At 41.1% G+C, this 13,673-nt stretch overlaps 1 protein-coding gene across 4 annotated transcripts; it reads left to right on the forward strand.

The window, feature by feature from the left end:
* The first annotated feature begins 3 nt into the window (after positions 1-3).
* On the forward strand, positions 4-12,641 carry ak7b (adenylate kinase 7b). 4 transcript variants are annotated; one of them, XM_090210994.1, is made up of 17 exons: positions 4-144; positions 391-573; positions 709-817; positions 1,012-1,106; positions 4,154-4,264; positions 4,387-4,470; positions 5,018-5,106; positions 9,025-9,115; positions 9,205-9,282; positions 9,469-9,618; positions 9,868-9,996; positions 10,234-10,336; positions 10,438-10,566; positions 10,782-10,847; positions 11,118-11,315; positions 11,588-11,808; positions 12,406-12,641. In XM_090210994.1, the coding sequence occupies exons 1-17, from the start codon at positions 52-54 to the stop codon at positions 12,607-12,609; spliced, it is 2,133 nt and encodes a 710-aa protein (XP_090067120.1). In that variant the 5' UTR covers positions 4-51; the 3' UTR covers positions 12,610-12,641. The 4 variants fall into 4 exon arrangements, with proteins under 4 accessions (XP_090067120.1, XP_090067121.1, XP_090067122.1 ...); XM_090210995.1 differs by having other exon boundaries at positions 12-144; positions 4,154-4,283; XM_090210996.1 differs by having other exon boundaries at positions 18-144; positions 4,154-4,283; positions 4,808-5,106.
* Positions 12,642-13,673: the final 1,032 nt, after the last annotated feature.

The following is a 13,673-nucleotide window of genomic DNA, read 5'->3' on the forward strand; positions in this document are numbered from 1 at the left end:
CGGTTGTTGCTAAGTAACGGGAGAGACGCCCAGTCAACATCTGAGCGCAGGATGGCTGAGGAAGAAGTTGAGAAGATTATTCATCACACCAAGCGTATTTTTATCAACAACGTTGACTCCTATGCCTCGAAATGTATCGCAAAGGTTGGGCTTTCTGAAACTAACATTTGTCTAAATAAAAATGAAGCTGCGACTCGGAACTAAACCGTGTCTCAGCCATTGCCAGCCAGCTAACGTTAGCCTAGCTGTGTGCTTCACCGTTGCTATCCAATCAAATATGTGTCGGGTTGTATGCGTAGCTATCTAAAAGAAAGTTGCTACACCAATGGGTTAGACTGGCTTGACCAGAACCATACCTGCTTAAAATGTCTCTCTCTATGCTCTGTGCAGTTCTTGTCTGCCTGTGTAGTGGGGGCGTCCCTGGTGGAAACTGACGAGCCAGAGGTGGAGGAAGGGGAAGAGAGGCTATCCAAAGATGACCATCCAAAAGTCAAAGACGGAACCTTTCAAATTGTCGGAACTATTGCAAACAAAAACGAAAGAAGACCAAGTTATGTGTTGGATGAATATTTTGTGAGTAACATTAGCCTAACATGTGTAGCAAAATTTCATTTCCACATGCTCTGTCTGCATCTTATCATCAAAGAAGGAAACAAACGTTAAGTGTTACCTAAACAAGTCCTATGCTATGTGTTTGAATGATTTCAGCAACTGAAAAGGGAAGAACTCCTGGAGCGCCTGATGGAGTGTGATATCATAATTTACAACATCACTGAGGATGCTGACCAGATGGACGAGGCCTCTTGGGCAATCTCAGGTAGGCTACTGTTTGTCTCTCATTGACTCTGATTATTAATACAAACACACACACACACCACTACAACACTATCTCTCTGTGTTGGTTTGGAATTATAACACATTGCATAACACACCATTGATTCAATTTAAATGTTTGCATTCCATGACCCTAGAAATCAATGCCTACTTCACAGTTCACTGTTCTTTCACCAGCCCTTCATGCTGAGATGGCCAGGTTCAGTCAGCCAAAGATGTTCATCCTCATATCAACTGTAATGACCTGGGCTCTCAGCAAGCCTGTCGATGCGGTGAGTGGGCCAGGATTCACTTCCACTTTACTCTAGCGACCTTATGCCAACACCTAGCCTAAGTACCAGTCTCTTTAGCTAACATTCCACTCCTTGCCACTCCTTGTCACTCCTTGTCATTGCCAAAGAGACTGTCCTTTTGGCAATCTTCAAATATTAACATTCTATCATTAATGAGCTTGAGGAAATCAGAGGATTTGATTCTGATTCAATAACCCTCACAGCTATCATTCAATGTCAATGTTAATGAAAATTAAACAGGAAATAAAATAGGAAAAAGTTCTTACTTAAATCATAGATTTGATTGGAAACATTCTAGCATTGGGCATTTCATTGTAAACATAAACACAAGATGCGGGGAAAGCAGAGGATTTCCCAGCAGTTCATTGTGAATACTGAGCCTATTTTATATCCAGCAAGCAAGAGCAAGGTGCTTCTTTCCTCAATAATAAAATATTGCTCAAAACTTATTAACTTAACTTAATAACCAAACTACTGTACATTGCTATGTTTGGGACATGCATTGGGCTAGGCTACTGGTTCAAGAGCTATAAGAGGAATACAGAGGATGGAAGAAAGAGAGGCCAGTGGAGATGCCAGCGGAGATGTAGGCAACAATACGTCTGCCACGCTGATCCTCAACCCTTGGGCCCCTCAGGGGTGTGTACTTAGTCCCCTCCTGTACTTCCTGTTCACCCAAGACTGCGTGGCCAAACATGACTCCAGCACCATCATTAAGTTTGTTGACAACACAACAGTGGATGAGGATGACAAGGATGAGACAGCCTATCTGGAGGTCAGAGAACTGGCAGTGTGGTGCCAGGACAACAACCTCTCCCTCAATGTGAGCAAGACAAAGGAGCTGATCGTGGACTACAGGAAAAGGGAGGCCGAACAGGCCCCCATTAACATTGACGGGGCTGTAGTGGAGCGGAGCGAAAGTGTGTCCACATCACCAACGATCTATCATGGTCCAAACACATCAAGACAGTCGTGAAGAGGGCACAATAAAACCTTTCCCCCTCAGGAGACAGAAAGTTCTACAGCTGCACCATCAAGAGCATCCTGACCGGTTGCATCACCGCCTGGTATTGCAACTGCTCGGCATCTGGCCGTAAGGCGCTACAGAGGGTAGTGCGTACGGCCCAGTATACCACTGAGGCCAAGCTTCCTGCAATCCAGGACCTATATAATAGGCGGAGTCAGAGGAAAGCCCATAAAATTGTCAGAAACTCCAGTCACCCAAGTCATAGACTGTTTTCTCTGTTACCACACAGCAAGCGGTACCGGAGCGCCAAGTCAAGGACCAAAAGGCTCCTTAACAGCTTCTACCCCCAAGCTATAAGACTGCAGAACAATTAATGAAATGGCCACCGGAATATTACATTGGTTCCCCCCCCCCCCATTTGTTTTGTACACTGCTGCTACTCGCTATTTATTATCTATGCATTATCTATGCACCCCTACCTACATTACAAATTACCTCTAATATGTATATAGCCTCGTTATTCCTTGTATATAGCCTCGTTATTCTTATGTTATTGTGTTACTTTTTTTGCTTTCGTTTGTTTGGTAAATATTTTTTTAACTCTTCTTGAACTGCACTGTTGGTTAAGGCCTTGTAAGTAAGGTCTACACTTGTATTCGGCGCATGTGACAAATTAAGTTTGATTTGATTTGCACAAGAAGGAGAACAGGCATGACAGAGATGTGTAAAATATAACTTAATTCATAGGCTGGGCTATTAATCCACCATTCGTATGCTAGCCTATATATTAGGCCTAACCAAATCCTACTACAGTGAATTTAGGCACCCCCTCCTGTGCTATGCAAGCCCTGACACACGCTTTGTGCCAATGAATAGACGTTGAGCATCGCATGAATTAAATGTGCAATAAAAAAGTATTGTGCCTAGGCTTATTTAATGAAACCCTGGCTGTTGGGTTGTTGACGTAGGCAACAGATCGCAAAGCAGGGAATCCCCATTCCCCAGTGAGCTGATTTTTGCGAATGGCAAGTTTACTTTCTCATCCAGATACGCATATCAAGTGCAAGTGCACTGTCCATCAGCTCACATCAGCAGGATGGGGAGCCTTTTCATTGGGACGGACGTCTAACGTAGATCACTAAAATAATTTCTATCACATTTCCTCAATTTTAATATTTGACCTATGGGGACACCTATACATTTGGCAGCCAAGCACGAGTGATCATTGTAGCCTTTTATCGTCGAGACATAATGTTGAAATGTCTTCACGCCTAGAATAAAAACCTCCAGGCTTCCGTCAGACTCAAATTAATGAAAAAAATGAAGAATTACGTGGGGCAGTTTTGAAAAATGAATCCGATGCTAATCTTCCTCTGGAGTAAGTCACATACGTGGATAATAATTACATAACCAATGTCTCTGGTAATACTATAGTTGTCTCTCTCCCCCTTCAAACTTTCCTTGTCAATTCATTTGATAGGCAATATTATTTTAGCATTATGCTATAATGTAGCCTAGGCCTACTTTCTGATGGACTACAGCCAAGATTTGAAGGTGAGCCTAGGTTTTTAATATGTTTTTAGGAAAGGACAAATGTGATTTTTGTGTCTTCCTCTTTGTGCGCACTCCATGCACGTTCCAGAACGTTGTCATGGAAAATATGAATGTTGTTTCCAACTACCAATCAGCAACTGCGCCGTAAATCTGGCTGCATATTGAACGTTGAGATTGCTGAAAGGCCAGTCTCTTTGGAAATGAGGAGTGGCAAGGAGTTGAATGTTGGCTAGCCTGGGTACCAGTCTCTTTAGCTAACACCTAGCGACCTTGTCAAGAGGTTTCCGATCTCTTAGCGTAACGGCTATGGTGTTGGGTTGACAGTCGCTGGACCTGTGTTCGAATCCCGGTTAGAGCCACCCCGAACTCGCTACATGATCTAAACTGATCCACGTGTGTTTACAAAGTATTGTATCACTTGTAATCAATAGCTTTAACTGTTTCAACCCAGACTTGTTCACTGGAAGTTTTTTTGAATGTATGATGTTTGCTGTTACATTTTCAGGATGACCCTGAGATTCCATTCACTGAGGAAGACTACAGGAGAAGAAGAGCCCATCCCAACTTCAAAGAGCATATCAACGTTGAAAAACTTGTGGTCAAAATGGGAAAAACGGTTAAACTGCATATCCTTTGTCAGTTTATGGTGTTTTTAAAATTGTGTAGGCATTACTGTTCAGTGCCAACACATGACATTATTTTCAACCTGCTCATTCCAATGTTTTTCTTTCGCTATAGAAAAGTTCATTGCTCTCCACATACGTAGTGGCCTCAGGAGTTCAGTATGGAATGGGAGAGCAAGTCTTCCACTTCTTCTTCAAGGTAGATAACATTGATTATTGTTACCTACACTGAGTATACAAAACATTAAGAACACCTGCTCTTTCCATGACAAAAACTGGTGAAAGCTATGATCTCTTATTGATGTCACTTGTTAAATCCACCTCAATCAGTGTAGAAAAAGGGGAGGAGACGGGTTAAAAAATATATTTTTAAGCATTGAGACACTTGAGACATGGATTGTGTATGTGTGCCCTTCGGTGGATGAATGGGCAAGACAAAAGATTTAAGTGCCATTGAACGGGGTATGGTAGTAGGTGCCAGGTGCACTGGTTTATGTCAAGAACTGCAACGCTGCTGGGTTTTTCACGCTCAACAGTTTCCTCTGGTGTATCAAGATTGGCCCACCACCCAAAGGACACCCAGCCAACTTGACACAACTGGGGGAAGCATTGGAGTCAACATGGGCCAGCATCCCTGTTATGAGGGAAAAAGGGAGAGGGTATTCCTCATATTTGGTATACTCGGTGTATATTTGTATAAGGGATCATTGAATGTAAGTTGTCTTGTGTGGTTCCTTTTTCATTAGACATCTTGGTTGGGAGACTTGCCCAAAGTCCCTATCTTTGGAGAAGGCACCAATGTCATTCCTACTATTCACATCAATGACCTTGCAGGGTGAGTCCTATTCTTATTTTCCTTCAAAACAAGCTCTGTTATGTACAGTCACTAGTGAAAGCCTACACACCCCTTGCATGGTCTTCACATTTTGCTGCTTTAATTAAATTAAATCTCAAAAGGGATTCTATTAGGTGTCTCCCTCTATTGATTTATACGGTCTAAGACACTGCATCTCAGTGCAAGAGGCGTCACCACACTCCCTGGTTCGATTCCAGGCTGTATCACATCCGGCTGTGATTGGGAGTCCTATAGGGCGGCGCACAATTGTCCCAGTGTCGTCTGAGTTTTGCCCAGTGTCGTCCGTGTTTGGCCGAGTTTGGCCGTTATTGTAAATAAGAATTTGTTCTTAACTGACTTGCCTAGTTTAATAAAATAAATTGATTAATACAACCTACTCCACATTTTCAAAGTGAAAGAAAAATTATATAACATTTCCCAAATGACTAAGAAATACAGAAATTTGAATGTATTGATTGCGTATGTCTTCACACCCCAGAGTTAATACTTGGCGGAAGCACCTTTGTCAGTCATTACAGCTGTAAAAAAAAAAATATATGTTTTATAAGATTCTACCAACCTTAGGGCAACATACATACAACCAACAACTCTTAGGGCAACATACATTGTTTTTGTCAAAATTGCTCAAGCACAGTATACTTGGTTGGGAATCATTGATGGACAGCAATATTCAAACCTTGTCTCTGATTTTTTTTAAGCAGATTTAAGTCAGGATGGAGACTGGACTATTCAGGAGCACTCAACAACTCTTGGAAAGGCATTCCGGTGTGTCTTTGGCATTAAAATTTGTGAAATTGTCTCGGGGTTTTCAGGAGACTGAGGCGGGTTTTTTGCTAACTTTTTACCTGGGCTTCGCTCCTTTTATATTTATTTTGATCCTAACAAACTCCCCAGTCCCTGACAGTGACAAGCATACCTGTAACATGATGCTGCCTAAGGCTGTTATGGTGACCGTATTACCGCCACACCGGCGGTCACGAGTCATAACGGCAGTCAAATTCCACGTGACCGTTTATTCACAGTAATTAGGCCTCTCCGAGCTCTGATGCTGCGGATGGTCATTAGTAACCAACCGAACTTTCTAACAGCCTGGTACTCAACACTCTATTGTCCCTCTAATCACTTTTTACATCAATGCAAATATAATGTCATGTTGGGCAACATTTCTATAGACTATACAGAGTTTTGATGGCCATCAGCTTTCTATAGTTTAAGCCTACTATATTTCTCAACTTTCCTAATATTAAGCACATTGCTTCTCTTTACAACAGGCATGAAAAGGAACCACGGGGGAAAAGCGTCCTCCATTCAATATTTTAAGTGCATAGATGACGTGTATTTGTTTTCCCATTGCTCCTGTTTTGAGACAGGTGCGTGAATGGTCCATTCCAAATCAAAACCAATTCTCACATATATTATTTAGTATATGTAAAGACTAGATGAAATCAAGAATAGTCTGATGGGTGACAATATTAGCCTATATCTTGTGAATGATGCCCAGCTTGTGTGCAGTAAGGCAGGAACCAGTGCATGCCTTTTTTTGTGCCTTTTTTCAAATCAGTCACACACCTCATGTTGCCTAGCCCATAGGCCTATATATTTTGATAGGGTTTGTATCACAACTAAAGTGGCCAAATAACTTTCAAAATTAAGAAAATGAATCCACTTTAGAAGGGGTGTAGAGCCTAACTGGCATAATTTTCACAATACAAATGCACCTTTATAATAAAAGCATTACATGCATAACGCATTTGCGATCACTTTTGAGAAGATATGTTTTCCCGCTAATTGATTGCATTTGCACTTATAGCCTACTGCCGTGTCGCATTGCTGCGCTTATAATGTGAAGAATTAGCCAAATAGTTTGTCAGCATTTTAAGCTAAGCTTTTAAAAGTTTTTTTGAAGCTAGTGGTTGTTGAAGCTAGTGGAGTCTTATCGAATCCCACAACTGTCCCAGACTATGTATGGAATATTTATTCCAAGGTAAACTTTTGTATTATGGGGGATAGCAGATTGACATAGGCTAGTGCTTTTGCTGTTCGTTAAGCCTACTCTTCTTGTTGGCTGACGAAAAGTAAATGTAGACAGTTCTTCCAACATCTTCAATATGTGCCTCGGAATTCAATAAGGACGTGCAGTTGCATCCCCGATGTGTTTGTCTTCACTTGTAGCCTGTGAGAAACACCCGATCATGTGACGGGCATTGGCTAATAAGAATTGAGATAACTGAGAGAGCCATGTGAGTGAGAGATGCATCGGAGCATGCAGCCGGAAGAAGGGAATTATAATTATTATATTCAACCTAGGGCACAATGTCCACAAAGGGCATAGATTTTTTTAGGGGGCATTACAGCCACACAAAGAGGATACCACTGGGAAATTTAAGGCATTATCAAGTCCTTGTCAAATTGTAAATGATATACTGATGAAGTGTGTGCAGCCTATGCAATAAACAAAGCAGAGCTCATGCCTTTCATGCAACTTTTTTCAAATCATCATTAGAGTCGCATAATGCAGCCGTAGAATGTATTAAAAATCAGAACATATAGCCCAATGTTTGTATCAGAATACAGTTGCATAAATAACTAAATTAAGCATATAGGAGGACCTGTTTCTTTGTTAACCACTCAACACAAAATAGCTGCATGTAGGCACTCCCTCAAATTGTTTGGAAAAATATCCTTTCTATTTTATTCTCAACTATGATCAATTGTATTCTTCATACAATCAAATAATGCCACGGAATTCTGAGCAAATCTTGTCTGCTAAATGACCTAGTGTAGCCAATTTGGCATAGCCAGATCAGGACCTAACATAAGGACAACTCAGAGTATGCTATTCCGTTCTTCTGAAATAGACTACATTTTCTTCATATCATGTTTCTTTAGACCTGTCTAAAATAAATAATGGATTTATTGTGATGGTATAGGCTATATTAAATTGATTTATCAGATTTCTTTAAATGTAGATGTCTGCATCAGTGGCTTGTATGCTATGCGTGGAAGCCAGGAGACGCTAAATGTGTTAATGTTAATTAACAATCAATTACCGTGAGACCGGCAGTTATTTGCATGACAATCACCGGCTGACAAAACTTCATGACCACCACAGCCCTAATGCTGCCACGACAATACTTGAAAATACAAAGGGATCAACAACATTGCATTCACTCCACATTACTGAAAAGAAGGAAGCCTGTGTTCCAAAAAAATCCCCTCCAAATCATCCATTCTTAACCGCAACAAGGCAGTTAAGTAATACTGCAAAACAACAAGGCAAAGACATTCACTTTTTGGCCTGAATTAAAAACTACAGGTTTGGGTCAAATCCAATAGAACACAACACAGAGTGAAACCCTCGGTATTTTCAAGTATTGTGGTCGCAGCATCATGTTATGAGTATGCTTGTTATCGGCAGGGATTGGGGTGTTGGTCAGGTTCAAAATACATGTGAAAGGAGCAAACGCTCAGGTAAAAAGTTAAAGGAAAACCCACTTTGGTCTTCTGAAAACTTATCCCTGGGATATAGTTTTATTTTTCCGCAAGACAATTACATACATTTTCATGCCAAAGACACACCAGAATGGCTTTCCTAGAGGTGTTGAGTGTTCCTGGGTTGCAAATCAGAGACAAGGTTTGAATATTGCTGCCCGTCAATTATTCTCAACCAAATTTACAGAGCTTAAGCAATTCTGACAAAAACAATGGACATATGTTGCACTAACTTTCTTCTGTTCTATAACTTTCTTTCACTTGGAAAATGTGGAGAATCCAATCTAATCCCTTTTTAGATGTAATTTTAAGGCAGCAGAATGTGAAGACTGTCTGTGCAAGGGATGTGTAGACTTTCACTAGGCACAGTATCTATTAATCAGACACTTTTTTTCTCTCCTAAAGTGTGATCCAGAATGTAATTGACCACAAGCCAAAACCACATTACTTAGTCGCTGTGGATGATTCCAAGACCACTATCGATGACATTGTAAAGGTAGTTCATTGGGAATTCGACTCTCTAGGTTCAATTATCTCAAAAAAGTGCTTTAAGGATTATTTTAATTCTTATTTTTTCGTCACCAGACAATAGCCGATGTGGTGGGGCCAGGAAAGACCAAGAGAGTGCCAAAAGAGGATGCTTTTCTCACTCGGGATTTGAGAGTACGTACAAAGATCAAATCAAACTTTATTCATAATTCAGACATTACAATATGCTTCACATAGAATCTAAGCTAAATACAAGGTTTAGATGGCAGTTTTATTACCATGCTCTACTGTTCATCATTTATATTTATTCAAGAAGCAAATTAAATCTGTTATTTTTTTTTTCTTTTTATTGTTCCTCAGCAAATGGACATTGATGCTCTGTTTGTCAACCTTCGGATTGAGGCTGTCTACCTGAAAGAGAGCTTCAACATCCACTGGGTGTGTGAGTCTGGTCTCATAGACAACATTGACCGTGTTGTGGAGGAATACAAGCAAACCAGGGGCCTGCTGGTAAGTTAGACAGCAGCCGTAGCAGGCTAGCAGCCCATACTATCATTTAAGATTGAACAAAGACACTCTTGTATTGAACGGGTGTATATTGTTGCATGACGGTGTGTATATTTCAACTAGATCAGACTAAATTCCGAGTGTGAATTGCTGAAATGATTTCATGTAAAACCACATTGCGTTTGACTGAATAAGTTATGTGGTACGTACTGTAAATTACTCTTGGTATAGTAAATGTGGTCTTTTCCCTAGCCCATCCGAGTGTGTATCATGGGCCCTCCAGCGGTGGGAAAGAGCACAGTAGCAGAGAGGATCTGTAAACACTACAAACTGCACCACATCAGACTCAAGGAAACTATCACTGAGACCCTTGCACACCTGGTCAGTTTCCATCCAGCAGACAGACTAACAAACCAGGGCTATATCCCAAATGGTACTCTGTTCCCTATGGTGTGTACTACTTTGGGCCAGAGCCCATAGGCCTCTGGTCAAAAATAGTGCACTATAAAGGGAATAAGGTGCCATTTGGTAGGCAGCCTAACGATCCAGGTGCACCATACCAATGTGTGCCTTTTAAATGAGATCCATGCTGCGGAGGCTAACTCTCCTTCATTCCAGGAGTCTATCGTTAGGATGGAGGACGGAGAGACTGAGGCAGAGGATTCTGCCACCTCATCAGAACTCCTGGAGACTTTGAAGGAGAACATGGATCAAAATGGAGGTACAGAATGATGCAATTTGTTGTTGACCATATTCCTTTTCTAAAACAAGATGATATAGTCAGTGCAATACATACTTTCTCTGTCTGTTCTATTCTCCAAGGTCGACTGGATGACCAGTATGTGATCAGGATCATGAGAGACAAGCTGAAGTCAAAGCTGTGCAGGAACCAGGGTTTTGTCCTGGACAGCTTTCCCAAGACATATGAACAGGCCAAGGACCTGTTCTATGGTGAGACAGAGATGTATCCTCACTACTGGAAGTATGTTACAATGGCGGCGGCCCAATAGCACCTTATTTCCTATATAGTGCACTAATTTTGACCAAGAAACGTATTCCCTATGGGCCCTAGTCAAATGTAGTGCACTATATAGGGAATAGGGTGATATTTGGGACACATATTTATAGTTTCAGCTCACTTATCAAAATCTGTATTTTTTGTTTAGCTGATGATGATGAGCCAGAGGATATGAGGTCAAAGATCCCTCCATTCAACAAGAAGATAATTCCAGGTCTGTCCAAGCTGGAAAACACATATGTTTGCCTTTTTGTTCATTACACGATGAACGTGAATACCAAGCCAAGTAGTCCTAGACACAGTGGTCATCATTATTTCATAGTAGTTACAGAGCTGACCCTGTCTTTTGAGATCTTTCAGAACACTTTATCTTCAGTGCTTTTCTCATCTCGGAAAACCCCAGTACCAACATATTGCGTTAGAGATTGCGTCTCCCCACCGGAGATTATAGTGGTTTTCTTATGTTGTGTACTCTCGGTTCTAGAGTTTGTGTTCTCCCTGGACTCCTCCGATGCGTTCCTGAAGAACCGTGTCCTGAACCTCCCGGAGAGCCTGGTGGAGGGAACGTCCTATTCCCAGGAGCAGTTCCTGCGCCGCCTCGCCAGGTTCCGGGAGAGCAACGTGGAGGACGAGACCGTCCTCAACTACTTTGAAGAGCTAGATATTCACCCGGAGCACATTGGTAAATACTGAGGGAACTAACTTTTTGAACAGTTTGGCGGTGTACCCATAGAAATGAACCACTGGCATACCACTTGTACTAGTACCACGCATACCACTATGTCATAAGTAGATCTCCATATTGTCCATTTCTGTTGGGTCTATAAAGTACTTTTCTATTTAATTATATTCTACTATTCATCTATGAATTCAGGTACAGTACAGTGTGATTTTACTGACTACTACCTACTCAAGTGTATCTAAACTAGTTATTTTGTGTTATTTCGGTGTCAGAGATCACCAGCAGTGACGACCAGGAGTACCTGGTGGTGACAGAGAGGATCATCAAGTCAGTGGGCAAGCCTAAGAACTACGGCCCCACCAGCCAGGAGCTGGAGGAGGAGGAGAGGAGGAGTGCAGACCGCCGGCTGAGAACGGAGGCCCAGAAGAGGGCTGACACAGAGAGGCGGGAGACAGAGGAGGCCCAGCAGAGGGCAGCCCGCTGGGAGGAGTGGGTGAGTTTAAGGGGGGGGGGGGGGGTATAAGGGAGATTAGAACTTACCCACTCTCTTCCTCTTACCTGTAGCTTTCTTGAAGGAAGTGAATGAGGGGTAGGTACAAAAAAAATTGTCAACACACCTATGGGAACATCTCTCATTTAGTAGCAGTCCTCTTACTGTATGTTAATGGGAAATTCTGCCACTTTTCAACCTCACATTCATCATCTCCAGCACCAAACCAGTGTCTACATTTGTAAAAACAGCGTGTTTCTATGATCTGTGGTTCAAAAGATTAAAAAGAAAGGTCTTTAAAAAAAATGCTTCTCTATGACATCAAATCAACTGGGATTTTTAAAACCTGCAACACGTTTCTGTCCAAGGGAGGGTATTTTCTTGCTCCCCATATCACCGTGAATCTCATAGTGTTTGAAAATCACTGTTTTTAAAATGTTGCAACTTTTGATGATGTCATCGGGTAGCACTTTTTAGCGTCATATTTGTTTCTACAAAACGTAGAAATAAGCCGTTTCCACATATGTTGACACTGGCATTGTGCTGGCGGTAGTAACAAAGTGGTGGAGTTGCATTTTAATGTTTCTGTATGTGTCCCAGAGTAAGTGTCTGGAGGAGGTGAAGAAGCAGGAGCATGATCTCCTGGAGGCCCAGGCTGTTCCCCTGAGAAACTATCTGATGAAGAACGTCATGCCCACTCTCACCCAGGGCCTCATCGAGTGCTGCAAGACCAGGCCTCAGGACCCTGTTGATTTCCTGGGGAGTCCACATTACAGATTTTTTTTTTATATTTCAGTAATTTAGCAGACAGTCTTATCCAGAGTGAATTACAGTTAGTGCATTAAACTAGGTAGTGCATTAAACTGCGTTTAGTAGCGAAAACAACCACAACAACAGCATTATTTGTTGAACAAATCCTCATACATAATATGTAAAGAGTTTCCAAGACATCCTCACATCAAAGTGATGTATTGAAATATGGCCATTTCTTCCATATCAAGCTATGCTATATAGTTGAGGTTAGTTGAGGTTTTCAAAAATAGTTACAAGGTTTTAATCCGACAGCGACTACATATATTTATTATGGAATGGGACTTTGTAAAACATAGTCAAATGTTGTATTCTGTGTTTTGTATTTCAGGCAGAATATCTGTTCAAGAGCAACCCCCAAGTGGAGTGAAATGGGACTTGTCTTCAGGATTTATAACTTCATATCTTCTACAATGCAGAATTGTACTCACATCATATTTAAAAGTGATTTAGTAAAAGCCTTTTCTCACAAGAAGAGTTTTTATTTTGGGGGGGGATTCTTATACATTTACAGTATATTGTAGCTGTGTTATATTATTTCCCCAATAACGTGATTACAACACAATTGTAAAAGATGCAATGAAGCCATGATGTTCAACTCCTAACATTTCAACTTAGTGAGTTTACATCAAAAGTAATATTTAGACACTTTAAATGTGTGAACTGAAATGTTACTTTTGATGTAAACTCCCTAAGTTGAAATGTTAGGAGTTGAACATTATGGCTTCATTGCATCTTTTACAATTGTGTTGTAATCACGTTATTGGAGAAATAATATAAAACCGCTACAATATACGGTAAATGTATAAGAATCCCCCCTAAATATAATAATCAATATAAAAACTCTTCTTGAGTTTGGTTGCAGGCATATTTCAGCCATAACATTTTAGGTGTCCCTCCCCCCATTTCATGCTGTGACTTTGATAAACTCGATTAGTAAATTATGTCATTCCCTGCCCTGTTTTATTGACACACAGCTTTGTTTGTGTTGTTTTCTGCAGACCATTACTTAAAAGCCCTGAAAACTGGAGAAAAAAAAGCCTGACTGAAGCCAACAG

The sequence above is a fragment of the Oncorhynchus mykiss genome, chromosome 19 (assembly GCF_057628025.1).
Source record: "Oncorhynchus mykiss isolate SJ-2025 chromosome 19, ASM5762802v1, whole genome shotgun sequence".
Classification (NCBI taxonomy): domain Eukaryota; kingdom Metazoa; phylum Chordata; class Actinopteri; order Salmoniformes; family Salmonidae; genus Oncorhynchus; species Oncorhynchus mykiss.